We start from the raw sequence: 18,409 nt of genomic DNA, 5'->3' as shown, positions 1-18,409 counted from the left end.
CGATCACAAACTTAACTGGGAGTCAGAGCTATATGAGTACGAAGAGGAAATTTGAATTGATTTATTAATGCCATATCCATACATCCATAACGGCAAATTCATCCATCTGATCCGCTGGTAGTTCGATAATCTCGGGATCTCTCCAAGGATGTGGAGGCGAGGCTTAACCTGAACCTTAAGACGGCATCACGTGTGTATTCATACCATGTGTAATGGCATGGGACATCTCATCACGGGAAAATCGATAAAAAATCTAAGAGATATATTTGGTTAATAGAGATGGACGTACCTTGGGCGAAGCTCCAAAATAAGTCTGTGTAACAACTCCCACCCCCACATTACTCACAGTAGTCCATATCCCACTGCTTTGGATTGACTTTCCATCATAATGTAGATATTTTATATAGTACGGTAATTAATTATTGACAAGGAATAAATCAGACGAGGAAGGAAAATTAATAAAAATCAGCGGGATATAGGCTAGGCTGCTCGCGGGATGCCTTTTGGATGTGATTGAGAACACTTCTACATAGTTGAAGGCATGGCCTTTTGCAACATAGAATGAAGAAATAAATTAACTTGAGTACACTGGCGTTTGTGACTGTTTTCGTTACTGGAATCAGATATTGCAGTTGGTGTCACAGCTAGCTGGTTTGGCGCAAAACTGGATTTCAAAAGTTAATTTTCTTGTCATTCTTGTAACATAGTACGATGAATCATATCCCACAACATACTGATATTTGTGAAAAATGCGGTGTTGCTGATGGAAAACAGTTGATTGTTTTCCTATCATAGGCTGGTTTTAGAATTTTATGGGCGGTACACCGAAAAAAGGGCCTCCACACGTAGGTTATTTTGGGGCTATTTGGAACGCTGCTGTCCAAGCATGAAATGATGACAAAAGTGTGCTAAGAAATATCAGTAAATATCAATATCAGATTTCCTCATCCAGAATATTTTGTTTTGCCTCTCTAAAACTTCTTTGAATGCCTGTAGAACAAAACATTTCCACATGATGCACGTACATTTCCATGTTCGCCCGGTCTACATTTGTATTAGTCATTCCGCCCTGATACATATCTAGTGTGTCTGGTCCCAGCTGAATCACGCATCAGGGATTCCAACACGCGTTCCCTTGCTTGCAGGAAATTTTTAATGCTTTAGTTCCCTTCAACTTTCCGTAATGAAACGTGCACTGATCACCGCACGAAAAGCAATAATTACCAATGGCAGTAAATGTCAGTGAAGTCGGGTAATGTTTGAATTGTAAACAGTGCCACGCTTGAAAATTGTAACCGTATAGTAAAGGGAATTACCGGATTTGATTTGTTTTACTACAGTTGTAAAGTTTGGTACTGTTTATAAAGTAAACGTTACCCGAATTTACTGACATTTACTACCATTGGTAAATCCCATTGATTGTTTGTGCAGTGGATCACATTTAACAGCAATGGGGGTTGTGTGGCGTAACGGCAGAGCATTCGGCCGGCTCAGAATCAAGAGGTCTGGGTCGAATCTTGCCAAGTCACCAACCTTGTGCCATTGGACAAGGCACCTTACACGACTTTCCTCACTTCACTCAGGTTAAAATGAGTATGCAAGAATTATCACTATTATGATCGTGGGCATGAAAGCAAAACTAAACCAAACTAGAAAGGTAACATTTTCAAAGCAAATGCATCATGCATCACCAGCTTAACAAGCTTTGTCTATTCTTACTCATCATATATATGGTGACCATGCAGCCTCTCCTAAACTCAGTTCTGCATGGCACTTGCAACATTATGTAAACCAACACCAGTTACCATGGTGAGAGACGTCTGGTTCAGGTCATTGTCCTTATTTGTTTGGAGGAGAAGAGGAAGAAACTGAGGAAAAACAATATGTTTTCCCCCGGTAAACATAACCAACGCTAACGCCAACCGTATGTGTGATTACAGTACGGAGAACCGAAGTTCAACCGTGCGATGCTGTTTAACATCGGTTTTAAGGAGGCGCTGAAGGAGTACGACTACGACTGTTTCATCTTCCACGACGTGGATCTGATCCCCGAGGACGACAGGAACATCTACTCCTGCCCGGACACGCCCAAACACATGTCCGTCGCTGTGGACGAAATGAACTACAAGTAAATATTTCTTTTATGTTTTTGTAATGATCTCCAGAGCTCCGTACCTGATTTATATGTGAAAAGTGATTTGTTGAAATGTACATCATTCATCTACTTGCATAAGAAATGACTTTTTATAAGCAAATAGCGGACTTACAATATTGCATATTGTCTAAAATACATTGTGAATTTGCATAAAATACATACGCTACGTCGTTTCACAATCGCCATCTTTGCTGATTTACGTTACAACAACAGCAAAAACTTTGATACATTAATGATCATTAAACGTACCATTGTACGGATTTCATAGAAAAGGTGAAGAATTGCAGATACAAAATAAACGCCAACCACTTCCGTTCAATACATACATAAAACATACGTTAGGTAGTTATGACTAGTATCTTATCAATTTGAACTTAATACATACCTCATTGCAAAACCAATTGAAACAAGAACTGGAATCAACTTCTCTACATCAATCGTTCATTTTCTATCAAGAAGATTTAGAAGATTACGACTAAAAATTGGAAAACTAAAATAGCCTGCTGCATGGGGAAATATCTTAAGTATCAAATCATAAACCATATCGATTTTACCTCTTATCAAAACGATCTTGCAAAAATCCCTTAAGTATGAGTAATGCACTTGAACGGACTCTAAAGCGCAAGAAGGAATTTATAGATCGAGATTTTGGAGAAAAATCATTCGGTTGTCAGAAAAATCTCTCTGGAGTAAATAGATTTGGTTAGCTGAATCAATACTGAACGTTTAAATGTCCGATTATTCCTATTCCAGAAAAAAATGGAAGTTCATTGAATGGTTTTGCATGTAATAATGAAAAAAATGCAAAGTGTTTGGAAGTGGAAAGTCTATTTGGACTGCAGGCATTTGCCAGTTGGAACAATTCTTTACGATAAATTTTAGATAAAAAATGAAAATATGTGCTCAAATAATTGCATCAGGTTAGCTGACATTTAAGCTTGTATGCATTACTATTCTATATCAAAGCTATTATCTTACTTAATACCTAACAGTAAGGGCTTCTAATGATTTGATGAGAGTTTTATCAGTCATAACAAAAGAGACACCACAAACTCTAAGTGTTACCTGTCCATAGCTTTCTTGGTGGTGAAAGGGGTAACTAGCCGACCGATATTTGGCTTGAACCAGCTCTCCGTGTTACATGATTCGAATTCGTTACGTGATACGTAGCAATGTTAGCATGTTTTTGCCAAAGAGTATTAGATGTTATATAGAATACATTATAGCTGTATGTGTTGCACGTCTTTGTCTTGATCAAATAGTAATTTTCCAGAATGTGATTATAATGGGGAAACACTTCACGGGAAGCTGGTGAAAGGGGTAACTAGCTGACTGATATTTGGCTTGAACCAGCTCTTCGTGTTACATATGGTTTGTTACATAATACGTAGCATGTTACGTATTATGTAACAAACCATGTAACACGGAGAGTTGGTTCAAGCCAAATATTAGTCAGCTAGTCAGCTAGCAAAGTTACCACGTTTTTGCCAAAGAGCAGTAGATGTTATATAGAATACATTATAGCTGTATGTGTTGCACGTCTTTGCCTTGATCAAATAGTAATTTTCCAGAATGTGATTATAATGAGGAAACACTTCATGGAAAGCTGGTGTAAGAGATAACTAGCTGACCGATATTTGGCCACACGTTCGCTACCGTTCTGTCCAAATCGACGCTGACTGCCAGCATTGAGCTGCAAATGCCAGGAATAGAAGGATCCATCATGTTGAACGGCGTGTTAACGAATACCGATCGCTGTCTGAGAAAAACCTGCTGATGTAAGGAGAAGTTCCCTCCGTTATTGGGTAGACGGATCCGCATGCTGAGAATAAACTTGTCACCGTCTGTAAATCTGACAATAGCTCAGAAAGAGAGAGCATCATTCACACCTCATATCGGCATCAACCATAAAGAAAGGACGCGGCAGAGCTTGCTAAATAAGAAAGTATCAAGTTTTTGGGGTGGTAGAAGCATACTTTGAAATGAAATCTTCATAAAATGACACTACAGCACGTCGTTTTTAAAGTGTAAAATACTGTAGGACTATACTGTAATAATGCAGAAAACATTCGAAAGCAATGATTATACAAACAATCAGTCAAGCTTAATATTGGCCTTTGTACGAGCGTACCTTATGATACATTGTTCGAATCCTCCGTTGCAGAGATCGTGGTCTATGCCTACTGATAACATTGTCGAATGACTGGTCAAACTGACAATGTTTGTAATAATCTCCAAGCAGATCCTACGGTCGGTGGCAAGACTGTACTTAGTCATTTGGCCAGAGGCCACTGGACACTCTTCTGACCATGGTTACTCCTCTGACCAATGGACACTCATCTGATGAATGGATGATACCATTTAAAACATTTTCTGGCTACTCAGACATGTTGACGAGTTATACATGTCTTGAAATTAACCCTAACCCCCTGTGCCATAACCCTAACCTTAGACAAAATCGCTCAGAACAGAGCGAACTTGCAATTATTGGTATTATTGGAAAGCTCTCTCAACCAGAAGATGATACTGAAAATTGCAATCTGTTTTCAGACATCTTGTGTCGTTGACAAGTTATTCATGTTTTAAAGTTAACCCTACAAAAACCGTGTGGGTCTTGACTTCTTTTCCTCTATTCAAGGTTGCCTTACGATGGAATTTTTGGCGGCATCTGTGCCCTGTCGACGGTGCACTTCCAGCGAGTGAACGGCTTCTCCAACTCGTTCTGGGGCTGGGGAGGAGAAGATGATGACATGGCAAACAGGTCAGCCAACAAAGCCCGCACAAAATCCCCAACATTCGTAACGGCAAACTGAGTTCTAATTATAGGAACAAAAACGTCTCAGCAGGACTGACCATGTCCCTGTTCATGTCCTTGAAGAATACAACAGCCTATCAATAACTTACTGCTCATAAAGCGGCAGCTTCTTCTGATGTTCTATGGACGGTCGTATATTAAAGCATATGGAGGTTAGGCCACACCGACTTAATTTTATGGATGACATCCTCTGAAGACCCCCAAACTAGTGCGCGCGGGCGAATAAAAAAAATTCCGGCCAGAAATAAAAAATGCTACTAAACCACAGTAATACAAAGCTGGTATAATTGTGAATTTGCTCCAATACATAGCGACGTATACGACAAGCCGGCACATGCTGGCTTTTTGCGGAATGTATGCATCGGCACTGTGCGTATGTACTGAGTTCTTGAGTCGTGGAGCTTCGGTAACCTGGGTGTCTGGTTCCGTATTGTCGCCAACTACCATGGACTACCCTTGCCAGAGCTTCGGTGGACACTAGACATGATCTTTTTTTTTGAACAGGCGAAAATCAATGCGCGCGTGGATGTCATCCATAAAATTAAGTCAGCGTGGCCTTTTACTGCTTAGTATCGCGAGAAAGAATGAAAGTTCTTTATTGCAATGAAATGCGCGAATATTAATTGCAAACTGACAGGGGAAATCAGTGTAGAATGTATAGCAGAATGGTATAAAACCATGTTCCAAAATAACGTATACATCTACTGATAATAGGATAAAGAATATTCACTTAAAATCATCTCCCGAAACAAAGGATTATAGATGTTTAGACCGTGCATGGTCAAGGGTATGTTCCCTACTGCAAATTATCTGACACCTTTAGGACACAGCAAGTAATTTTTATGGATGACATTAGCGTGCGCATTGATTTTCGCCTGGTTTTGAAAAAAACCCAAGAATTTTGTTGCCCTCTGACAGTGGACAACAGGCCAAAAATGGGTAAATATGTCTGTTGCCTTTCCGGAACTTGGATGACAGATAAATGTGAAGAGAAGAGAAGAGACAAAAGAAGGTTCTGATGTATTGTTTTATCTTTTACTTTTACTTTGTTGCAATATTGTATTTCATTCCTTTATATGTGATATTGCCGACGAATACAAAAATATTGTTTAAAGAAAGCTTTATGATCTCAAAATTTGAAAATATAGAAATCCTGTTTTTTTCGCCCTATCGCATTAGATTTGGAGGACGTCATCCATACCATTTACTTGCTGTGGCCTTAACTACAAATACCAATAAAGAAAAACGGCCTTGACAGTCAAACGTCTTAGATTTATAGGGCGTTGTGAGTAACTTTACCCAGCGTTTATCAAGCCCAAGAACACAACGCTCCCTGGTACCACTTAAGCTGCATGCCTGGCACTTTGCCTTAAAGACTGAAGCAAGATGCATAGTCATGGCCCTACCCTAATGGGAATTTGAACAGTTCACTGCCGACCAACAAAAGTCCAGAGGGTGAACAATTAATCAAACGTTCACGCCTACTCAAATGGTACAGAAAAACTGACAGAGAAAAAAGACGGAGATTTGATATGTATTTCACAGCTTAAAAAGACTTTGTGGTCAAATGAAAAGAAGTGACAATAAAAGTCAGCAAAAATCAAACCCCTGTAGTATGTTTATGATATTATATTTCAGTGATATAACAAATATATTTTTACTCTCAGTGTCTATTCCTATGATATTACTGTCCAAATAAAACCTAGTATTTAATGCGCAAAAATGATAGCACAAACACACACACACATAAAAACATTGTTATTGATAGAAATAACGTCATTGTTGACAGGTAAAAAAATGATGAACATGATATTTGATAAAAGATAGAATTTACTACCTGATTTTGTTCCAGACTGACTGCCCATAGTCTGTATGTCATGAGACCTCCAGCTGAAATTGCCCGCTACAAGATGATCCCTCATAGGAAGGCCAAGCCGAGTCCTGACAGGTAAGGGACCATGTTCCACACACCTGCATTATCACAGCTTCAAAATGTGGCTTTGCTCTCGACGTGGCCGCCTGTACTTAAAGGCATCCAATGCGATTTCAGGGCAGCAAAACTGGAAATATTCTGAATAAGACAATCAAATTTGTGATATTGACACATACTGCTTCGCAGTAGCACATTTAAATCAGCATTTAGTACTTGGGAATTTAAATTGCAGAAACAAGCCCAAGATGAGTCCTTTATTTTCTGGGTGGTACCCTAAAATCAGCCCAGGGCCAGCAACCATTTTTCGTCAGAATGTTTGCTCCATAAGGGTCATTGGGACAGTGTGGTTTCAACTCAGTATGCAGATATAAATAACTAAAATTTTGGCTTTGAAAAATCGGGTTTCCAAGCCCTAAAAACTGCACTGGATGTCTTTAAGTTTCAAAGCTTACGACAGCCAAGTATCAGCTACAGCTCTTATGGCCATGGCAAGATCATGGAGTAAGATGGCCATATTTAATACAGAGTTGACCAAATGGGTTTGGACATACGGTTAGGTTTGTTGAATCAATGATACTCTATGATAAATGACTGGGGGAATGTCACCAGGCTACTAATGGAAAGGATATTAGTTCCATGTCGTGTGAATCCTACTATCACAGTAGAGATGTTTCACATGCTGTTAACAGCTGGACGTACTTTTTTCCGTACACTTTTTTCTGTCGTTGATGAAGGTTAGACATCCAGGTAAAAAGATACGCCAAAAAGCAGTTACTCTGGATATGATTTTGGAAATGGTCAGACGTTTCAGGTAGCATCCACTACCTTTCGTCAGTGACACTAAGAGACTGCAGGAGAAATGCAGGTTAATTAAGAAAGAAAGTTTATTGCAAATGTATGCCCGAGGGCTAATTGCAAGAACATGATAACAACAGTAAACAGTAGAATGATAATAAGTGATGCTAATGCTACTTTATATATACATTTGTAGTTATTGTTGGGTTTGATTTCTTTTCCGTGTGCAGTGGAGTATGAAATGGCCGACATTTTGCGAGATATATGAATTGGGAGGTGTTAATAGAAATGCAGTTTTTTGTAGGCTGGGAAGGTGAATAAAGCTAGGGAACATTTTGGTGACCATTTCAAATAACTGATCTCTTTCGGTGCTATAATGAGGGCAGTGAAACATAAAGTCTAACTTCGTTAATAAGCACGAACTATTGATTGATATGCAAATAAGTGAAGAAAAATTTTTGTTCTGTCCTCTAGAATTCAGAAGCTGAAGACGGGGCGAGACAGGTACGGAACAGACGGACTGAACAGTCTGGAATACGAGCTTCTCGCGCTGTCACATCAACCCTTGTTCACCTACATCGCTGCAAAACTGGAGCGGACTGCCGACCCCACAGAAGAGTCGTGGATTCCTTCCTGGCTGTTTACGAACAGTGCCAAATCATTTGTGGACATGTGGAAGAAGAATTGGGCAGAGCTCAAGCGTAAGCCTCTTGATAACGACACCATTTCCCGCTATCAGAAGAACTGGAAAGAAAGAAAACCTAACAAATTCAAACCGTATGGTGGGGATCGAAAGAGCAGGTACGTGGTATCGAACACCACTCGCGAGGAGGACATTAGGAACTTTATCCGGAGGGACGGTACCTTCGCTACAACTACGCAAAGCCAAACCAAACGGCTCGGACATGCTGCAAGGATAACAAACCAACAACAAGCTCCTTCATATCGAGGTAATGTACAGACAAACAGGTTATCGCAGAACTCATCTATGCAACAGGCGGATCAAACCCTCTATAAAACGCCTGTTCTGGATACTATTGGGAAATCCCAGATCCCACAGACAAGGATGCACGCTTATCGAGGACCAAATGGAACATTGGACAGGAAGGGTAAGGTACAGGCAGATCGTAGGAAGAAGTATCGACCCAAGTCACAACAGAGAAAGCAGCCCCAAACGTGGCATCGGGTCCACAGATACGATCAGAGGCCAGCTAGATAAAATCAGTGTACTAACTGACGGCATCACCAAATGATGCGTAGTCAGCTAAATCTAATATGCATACAATCATCAGCACTTGTGGACATTTCACCACCATCATCACGCTCACTATTCTCATGCATCGATCATCTCTGCATGTACGTTCTGCTCTTCAGCTCATGAATTGTCACGTTTTCACACAATCACAGGAAAGCCCTCTGTCAGGCGTAATGTAGTAGGAACGTAACGTCTAACATGGTCCAAGGATGACACATTTTAGATTCTTTATTGACTCAACAACAGCACAGGGAGTTTCGTATGGTCTGCTACAACTGATGACGATGCAATAACCATGAGCGTACACCAATGGCAACGAAAACTGAGACATGCCAATGCCACCATATCAAGAAATTTAAATTTAAAACCTTCTAACTGAAGCCAGTTTAATGTCAATACCCATTATATCCCGTTGAAGTGTCGATACAAACATTGTCTATATTTTCTAAGCAACTAGCATTACATCTGTTGGACTATGGTGCCATGGAATGCCAAGGAACTGACAACATATCACGGGCGGTGGATGTGGGGATGAATTTTTGGGATGAAATTTAAAACTGTGCCTTGTTTGTTACACTGCAGCTTTACTTCTTTATCTTTAAAAAAGATCTGTCACAGACGAGTGACGACCATATATTTTTTTCGCTAGCGGATAAAGTAAATCTTACATATCGTGATACAACATAAATATTGAAGCTTGATAGATTGTCAGATGAGTCTGACGTTTCAGATAGCATCCACTATCTCGAGCTCTCATCAGTGACAGAAAAATGAGTATGATTTGCAATCTGTATATAAATGGGTACCTGAATTTATCATTTATCCACTTATTTATATTTATATATGTAATGGTATACCTGATTAATTATAATCTAACATCTAGTCATGAAAGATTCCGAGCGAGTCTCGACGGAGTGAGTGAGTGAGTGAGTGTGGTATACCTGAATATCTACACATCATCGACCTATCAAACATATCTTCAAAAGGTATCTACAGCATATTCAGTTATGAGTACATTGTCAACTTTCGCGGCTAGAACAGTTACTGTACCTACTAAATCACTGCACTACGCTCCTGAAGTGGTTTTCGCTCTGACACGGCTGGCTGGTCGTGACATTTCCCCGTGTCAAAACGTGGATCCTGTAAAAGGTTAATGTCTGGATGTCCCATTAAACCTGTATGCAAAACAGATTTGGTCCTTTTTTTTACCCAATCGAGGGACCAATGTTGTGAATGTTGTGAACGTCATGTGCTGAACATTGCACATCACATCTCAATCCATCGTTAAAGAAGATGGTAACACATGTTTATCATTGTCATCGTTATCATTATCATCACAAGGTTCCCGATTGCCGCATCCTTGTAAAGATATATCTAACCAAAGGAATATACAAACAGTGCGAGTTGAATAAATGCTGTGACCAAGCGAAGCTGGTGTTTTATTGCCTTCCTTACCTTCAGTGATATTACACATGTTCTGTTATTTATTGCTCTCGATGTTAGCTCCTAGAAAGAACTATGTATGAACATCTTTATGGATGTTAGCGTTACAAAAACTTTTCACTTAATCGGCTTTTTGTCAACAACAGCTACCGAGGATATTATTTTTATTTATACAGTTGAAAACAGCTGCCGTCCCTAAGGACTAGCGTTATATTCTAATTTGTCAAATACGAAATATGTAATCCTAGTCAGATTTTACATAAATTTTACCTTCTAAACTGTAATAAGAGACTAAAATAGACTGAAAGAAAGAGTCTGGCAGCCCTAGGCGGACAGATATACATATATAGCACATATATACTGGCGCGGACAATATTTGAGTGTTGCTAAAACACAGAGATCAAATGCATACTGTGCACATTTATCTCGGGGGACTGAAAGGAGGAGTTGATGTCTAATTTCACGTCACCATTATCTGACGTGCTGACTTATCGCACCATCTGGCACCCCGGAGAGACACAAATATCAGTCTGCTAACTGGGAAAACGTTCGGCGGGAGCACTGACAGTTACGGAAGTATTGTGTCGGTATGTTGAGTGTGTGTGTGTTTGTGTGTGTGTGTTTGTGTGTATATATCAGTCTGCTAACTGGGAAAACGTTCGGCGGGAGCACTGACAGTTACGGAAATATTGTGTTGGCATGTTGACTGTGTGTGTGTTTGTGTGCGCGTGTGTGTATTTGTGGGTGTATCTCTGTTTCTTTGTGTGTGTGTGTGTGTGTTTTATGTTTACCGACGGAAGACATTGTTTTTGCTCAGTTTCTTCTTCTTCCGTTCTAAAAAAATGTCAATGACCACGACCAGGCGTCTATCACCATGATGGTAACTGGTGTTGGGTTATATAATGTTGCAAGTGCTATGCAGAGCTGAGTTCAATTTAATCATCAAGAGGAGCTGCATGATCACAATATATAAGGATGTGTTTGACTGCAGTAGAGTACCAAGGCGGGAGGGGGAGATTTTGTAACCGCAGATTGACAGGAAGGTCAAGCTGCACGGTTGCTGCAAGTCACTACTTCGTACCCACTTCCAACAATATGTAAAACATTCGTGCACTTCGTGCTATCAGCCTTCAAAAACAAATATAAACACACGCATACTATAACAAAACATAACATTTACACAAAAATACAAAAAAGCCAAGATGAAATGTGTAGCTTTATTCGCCTATCGATTCTTGTGAAAAAGTAGCACACATCGCTCTACAAAAAAATCAATGTTTAACTGCAGCAGATATAAATTATTTAACACATTACACTTGATTCTTATCGGAAATATCGTACCAAACATTTGTCATCTTAAAACATAATGGGTGTATTGATTTCAGAGTAGCAACAGAAATTAAAAATTGAATTGATATCGAATTTATCAATTTCAACAAAAATCTTTAAAACGTATTACGGATTAATACACAGAATTTTATCATTCCTTTTTACTAACAAACACATTTTTCCCAAGCTTTCCTTCATTACACCTAAAATTATTGAACAAACAGTACTTCTTCAAGAATACTGTGTTGTCTAGACCTACAAAAAAAGGAGCGATCTCATGATATAGCTGATAGAATTATTGTCGTTCTTTATCCCATTTTTCTACGCTGCTATTGAGTCTAAACGCGAGCATCTTTTAATTCCATTGATTGATGGTGATCATTACCGACCTCTTAGGGGGAATTGATCTTTTACACATACATTGTCTACCTTCAAATAAGGGTAATCACAATCCGATAATGAAGGCAGTCTTTCAATCTGACGGGAGAAACAAACGGGAAGAACAGAACCTTCGGGTAGAATAATCATTATATGGGGCAAATAAGGCGAGTAATTTTTCTACATCTGAATCGTGAAAACAAGAAATCGAATATTTTACATTTCCGTGAAATTTTCCCTTTCCGCGAAATTTTACATTTCCGTGAAAATTTACATTTCCGTGAAATTTTACATTTCCGTGAAATTTTACATTTCCGTGAAATTTTACATTTCCGTGAAATTTTACATTTCCGTGAAATTTTACCTTTTCGTGAAATTTTACATTTCCATGAAATTTGAGACTTTTTAAAATCCTTGCTGATTCTGTGTATATGACACTGTTACCTCCTCCTAGCCTACAGTAAGACCATTTTGGCCCCCCTGCAGTCTGTTGTTACATAATTTTGGCCCCCCCTGCAGTCTGTGGTTACATAATTTCCCTCACTGCCTGTGACGTTACTGTATGCAAGCAAACAGATACACCGAAAAACAAAACCTCTGTACTGAGGTAATAGGAAAAAACATATTAAATCGCCTGGACACCCAGTCTCATTGGATAAAGTAAGAGTCTTGGACACAGAAGCGGACTTTTTCGAACGAGGGATTGAAGAGGCCATCTACATCAGGGTATTGCAACCATCCCTTAACAGAGACGGGGGGCGCCATAGACTTTCTGTAACCTATGACCCGCTGCTCACGGAGTCACGTGTGTTATCTGCGTGACGTCACGGAAGCTCATTCCTTGACAAAGACTGGAGTTGTACAGTCGAAAATTTGGGTCAGTCCAATTTTGTTGTGTTGGCAATTACAGTTCCATCTTGCCTGTCCTTGAATTTACCAGCAGATGTGAGATCAAAACTAAATGGAAATCCCACGACCAAAAACCGGTTTCTGCTCAAAGCCCGCCGCAGGCATCAGCATTCAGACGGCATATTCCTATTAACCGGTCTTCAGCCCTTTAGAACGCCGATGGATTTGAGGGACACGTCGCGGGTCGCATTACTTGTGCCAAATTACCCGAAGAAACCTACCCGTCGTCATCAATTATTCCCTGCCCTTGCAGCGTAGGATATACCCGCAAGAGACGAGCCAGACTTTGGGTGAAAGGGTCAAATCTAAAGCCTCACATCCCGGCATCAGTGGAATGACTGAAGCACCGGCCCACTATTAAAAACGGTCCCTGAACCATCCATATTTCATGACAGGCCGGCGATAGCATCTCTCAATCAATATGCTAGTAGTTAAAGTGACAGCCAGCATTTGACGGTAGATGTACATGACAGAATCCATTAATGATGACTGATAATGTCCTTTTCTGCACCAGTCTGTCCATGAATAAGTTGATACATAATGTGCCAGTGTGGTTTAAGTTACTTGTTATAAAAGTCACTGCACACATGTATGTATATATTCTGACTGAATCGTGTGCATTGTGACTGACAACCACAACGGCAAAGTTGGGCAAGAAGTTACTCACTCACTCACTCACTCACTCACTCACTCACTCACTCACTCACTCACTCACGCACTCTCATTCACTCACTCAATCGCTCGCTCACTCACTCACTCACTCACTCACTCACTCACTCACTCACTCACTCACTCACTCACTCACTCACGTCACTCACTCACTCACTCGCTCACTCTAAAAAACCATTAGGACTTATAAACCAATCTCTATCACAAGTAGCATTCTTTGTGTTCAAATTCAAAAGCATCATTCTATACAACAAAAACCTAAAACAAGAACTGTTACACCAGTGTTAACAAAGCAAGAAAAATGCACTTCTCATGTCGAATCTCGGTTTGGCGCGATTCATGGATACTGTGCCTTGCTGGCCACAACCCTTCTGTATGTCTAATCCCTTCAACACAATAAGAACTGGACCATGTACTTAATGTATACTTTGCAGCAGAATTGTAACATTCACCCTCCCAGTCAATGTTGTTACCCGGCTGAAAGTTCACACGGTGATCCATTCAAGCGGCAGAAATCTGCGCCAAGACAGTCGCGGAAGTTCAGAACCTTTTCTATACACCAGCCAAATTGCCTGGCAGGGAGATGTATGGACGGATACAGCGGAATTCAGGAGCCTATTTTCTCAGAATGACCGCTTGCTTCACGTCCCATTTACAACGCAACCAATCTTCCGTGCAGTCTAAAATAAACCCCGCCGTAACTCTCGGCAGAGACTTATCGGTAGGAATGGCGGGGTTTTGCCGCGACCTTTGATGACATTCTCCGGCGGCTGCCATCCCGGCCTGGGTGTAATAGCACCTGCAGTGATTGGGAAACTGCCGCCGCGCTGTGGTTAATGATATTGGCATGCCGTAAGGTCAACGTTCTCTTCCCTTGTCTGCGGGGGAAGTTATAGGGGTGAGATACGACTAGTGATAACAAGTGATAAACCAAGTAGGCCTCATCGTTTTTTATATTCAACTTACGACATATACAGCTCCTTTTATTGGTCCCTCTCTATGGCAAGTTCTTACCGTTGAGGTCTATTCATACGTGTTTCATAGATTTATATAATATTAGATTTATGACATATATCTTGGTGATGTATATATAAATAATGAATTAAAGTATTATACCAATATCTATCGCAAATTGCAAATTAGAAATCCTGTAGGGTGATAAATATCAGCAAACGGAAATCTCTATAATCTCTAACAAAACATGTGTTGTTCCTGCTGAGTTAGGGATAACACACAGCAGTGTGAGAACCGGTTTCAAAACGATGTCATCCATATACTTCACACGTGTAACTGCAAAGTTAGAATACCTCGCTTTCTCTGTGCTCTTATCAATGTCGTAAAACTATTGATTAAATTGATGTACATTAAAAATAAAATCTAAATTGTTATTTTAAACAAGAAAGCAAATGAATAATGTTTACTTTCGCATATGGTCTGCTCTGTTAATTCTTACTCAAATACAATTTCATATATATGGTCAGACAGGAGTATAAATCCCTCCTACTATAAAATTGCAACATTATGTAACCCAACACCAGTTACCATGGTGACAGATGTCACCAAATCAGGTCATAGGTCAGTGTTTGGAACGGAAGAAGAAGAGAGGAAACGTAGCAAGACAATATGTTTTCCTTCGGTAAACATAAAAAGGCAGCCTGTCTAAAAACGCCTGAGCTACACTGTACAAAACCTATTCTTTAAGCACACCTTAAAGCATGCGTCGGTTTTGTTTCTTTACGAATTGTGCTTGAAATATGACTTCGTGCAGTGGTAAGATTAACTGTAAGACAGGCGGCTGCTCATCCCATCTGTCTCCTCACATGAAAACGCTGTGTATATATATAGCGAAGTCGTATCCAAGTTAATTGATAGTATGACATACAGAATAACAAAATCCTGACCTCTCTCAATCAGTATCAACATCAAGGGCATACCAACCTTAGCACAACCGGGACGGGGGGCGGTACCGACTACCGACGAACTTTGACCCAGTGCTGACGTCACACGTTTTTAAAAGTCACGTGTCCACAGCACTTGGGTCATAAAGCCTGATGAAGACTGAGCGATTCAGTCAAAATTTTTTGGTGAGTTATTTTCGTGTTTTTGAGTTGGAAAACAGTTTAATTTCCTTCCTGTATCAATATTACAAAATATTATCCTGCTCATGTTTACACATACATTCTTCATTTCCGCCCTCAGTTCCGTTTTCTGGTGAAGACGGATGAGAATGACAAAACGTTACAAATGAGGCGTACTGTATTAATGACGGTTCGATCAATATCTGGAAATTAACATCCTAGCATCCACACGCTGATCAAAATAAGGCCATGTTGATTTGATTACATGGATGACATTCTCTGGGAACCATAAAACTGACGCGAGCGTGAGAATAAAAAAAGTTTGGCAAAAAAGTTTTCTTCATTATGAAGATTGAACAAATGACTAAACACACACACACATTGGGTTTTCTTCTTTTCCTGAATTTATTTTGGCATTCTGTGATATTATTATCGTTTTTCAATCCTTTTTTTTCAAAATACGACATATATTCTCTCATATGCATTTTGTACGATTTACAGCATGGGCGAATTTTTTTTTTGGAAACGGACGAAACTTCATGCGCGCGTGGATGTCATCCATATAATCAAATCAACATGGCCCAATTGAAAAATGCACAACGAATATTATGACGCAGAGATATATATTTTTAAAGGATTCTTTGACCGAATATGTTTTTTTAATACTGCCGAAGCCCTCTGTAATGAGACAACTTCCTGAAGATAGTTATTAGTCTGTTCCACTCTCCATCGCTGCTTTTCCTATAATTACATTTGCCAGACAGACTTGCACTCAGTCATACCATGTACCTGTTATAAAACTTATTGACTTTTCAAAGCAATCCACTACAAGAATAATGTAGTAGCTTACCAGATGAAACGATTTCGTCCGTTCTCATTGAAATGTAGGATATTTGTCATGGTGCAAAATGAGAAAAAAATCTTCAAAGTAAAGACAGCCAATAAACCATTTCTGTATATTCCCAAATATTAACCCCATAAACCATTTCTGTACATGAAAAAAAATCTTCAAAGCAAAGACAACCAGTAAATCATTTTTGTATATTCCCAGTAAATATGGCAATAAATTTAACCATTTCCGTACATTCTCCCTAAAATCATCAAAGTAAAGGCAGCAAATAAACCATTTCTGTACATTCCCAGCACTTCACATCTACAAAGTGAGTAAACCAAGATAAATTACACGGGGAGTTCTTTTATATTACGCCTACCAATCTCAGCACATTTAACGCCGAGTAGCAGTTTCCAAATGTCAGTTTAAAGCTGAACACTTTACGGCGAATGAAACATTGCAATTTGTTGTAATTTGACACTGACGGCGGAACGTTCCGCCTTTTTCGGAGGTAATTTGGGATTGTTGGGTTCATGTACAGTCACCTGTCTCCGGCTGATTGCCTGTGTGCTGGGAGACCAGTAATCTAAATCACTGCAGTAAAATGGATTGCCCTTCTCCGGGCTCGCTTGCCGTGCACTTGTGCGGCAGATAAATGTCAGGTGTATTGACGTGCAGACTTGCTCAGCATCTGCAAGTGCCTCCTACATGAGGCCTTGCTAGATGCATATTGTGGTGTCGTCAAATGTATCCTTACACTCCCACTTTTCCTAACCATGCCATGAGAAAACAATGTTACTACTAAAATCAAAACCCTACATATCATAAAACAAGTGGATAAATTCGTCCTCCAATACCTCAAAAGAAGTCGTCAAACCCAGCAAATCTAGTACCATGTATGTTGTAGAATGTTGTATAACGTTGGGCGTAGTCTCCTATATCATTGTATTTTCTTTCTTTCATACATGTTGTTTTACTTACAATTAGCATATCTAGATATTCTTCTGTTACACTGACTGTAAGTACTTGTATTTCTAGAACCCGATATATAAAAGTCATATCATTTTAGAATGAACGAAGATAGTACTTTCTTAAAAAATACCATGTACAAACGCGATAAACAATACAGATATTGCTTAAAGTTATCAAAAAAAAGTTGCGGTGTAAACATTTAGGTGTGTTGGATGCCCGTGTTTTGTGGCAGGCAGCAGGGTGTCGTTTCTAATTCTTTCTTAAATTAGCTCCTTAGAGTCAATTCCACGTCACCGAGTGGGTTGTTATTGTCATTATTTAGAAATGTTTTGAATTCTTTGTAATTGTTTGTCTAAGAAATTTCATAATTTGGAAATATTTTGAACATCTTGTCAATATTCTAAATAATTCCCTGGTTTTCTAAAACGTTTGAAATATTCCTGATGTGGATTATGACATTTCCAATAGTTTCTAAATATTTCTAACAGCACTCTACCATTTTTTACCATTATTTCGAATTATTTCTAACATTTTGTAAATAGGTCAGTGGGATGGGAAGGAAGTAATTCACACATCCCTGTGAAGTACAGGGCAGACTGCCTGGGTGTCAGGCATTGATGCCTTACAACAAAAGAGCCACCAGTGTCCAGCAGTGAAATCTAAAAATATACAGAGGAAGACAGAAGAGTAGGATTAGCACCTACTTTTATGGGGGCAATTACCCACATCTACCATTTGGTTATTTGTTTGAAATAGTTCTAAATATTTCGAATTGTGAAAGAAACACATGGGTAGTTCAAATTTATTCTAAAAAAAGAGATCTTTGTACAGTCACATTCAAAATGT

At 39.5% G+C, this 18,409-nt stretch overlaps 1 protein-coding gene across 1 annotated transcript in view; it reads left to right on the top strand.

Annotated features, from left to right (window-relative positions):
• Positions 1–9,600, top strand: part of LOC109469069 (beta-1,4-galactosyltransferase 1-like) — a 17,947-nt gene extending 8,347 nt beyond the window's left edge. The window contains exons 5-8 of the mRNA XM_019767455.1: positions 1,941–2,128; positions 4,794–4,916; positions 6,823–6,918; positions 8,173–9,600. Coding sequence (XP_019623014.1) covers positions 1,941–2,128; positions 4,794–4,916; positions 6,823–6,918; positions 8,173–8,917 — 1,152 coding nt within the window. The 3' untranslated portion in view covers positions 8,918–9,600. The remainder of the gene's footprint in view (positions 1–1,940; positions 2,129–4,793; positions 4,917–6,822; positions 6,919–8,172) is intronic.
• Positions 9,601–18,409: the final 8,809 nt, after the last annotated feature.

This window comes from Branchiostoma belcheri, unplaced genomic scaffold, assembly GCF_001625305.1.
Source record: "Branchiostoma belcheri isolate BF01 breed outbred unplaced genomic scaffold, Haploidv18h27 scaffold20, whole genome shotgun sequence".
NCBI lineage: Eukaryota > Metazoa > Chordata > Leptocardii > Amphioxiformes > Branchiostomatidae > Branchiostoma > Branchiostoma belcheri.
The sequence above is the reverse complement of the archived record's forward strand: the minus strand, read 5'-3'. Positions and strand labels throughout refer to the sequence as shown.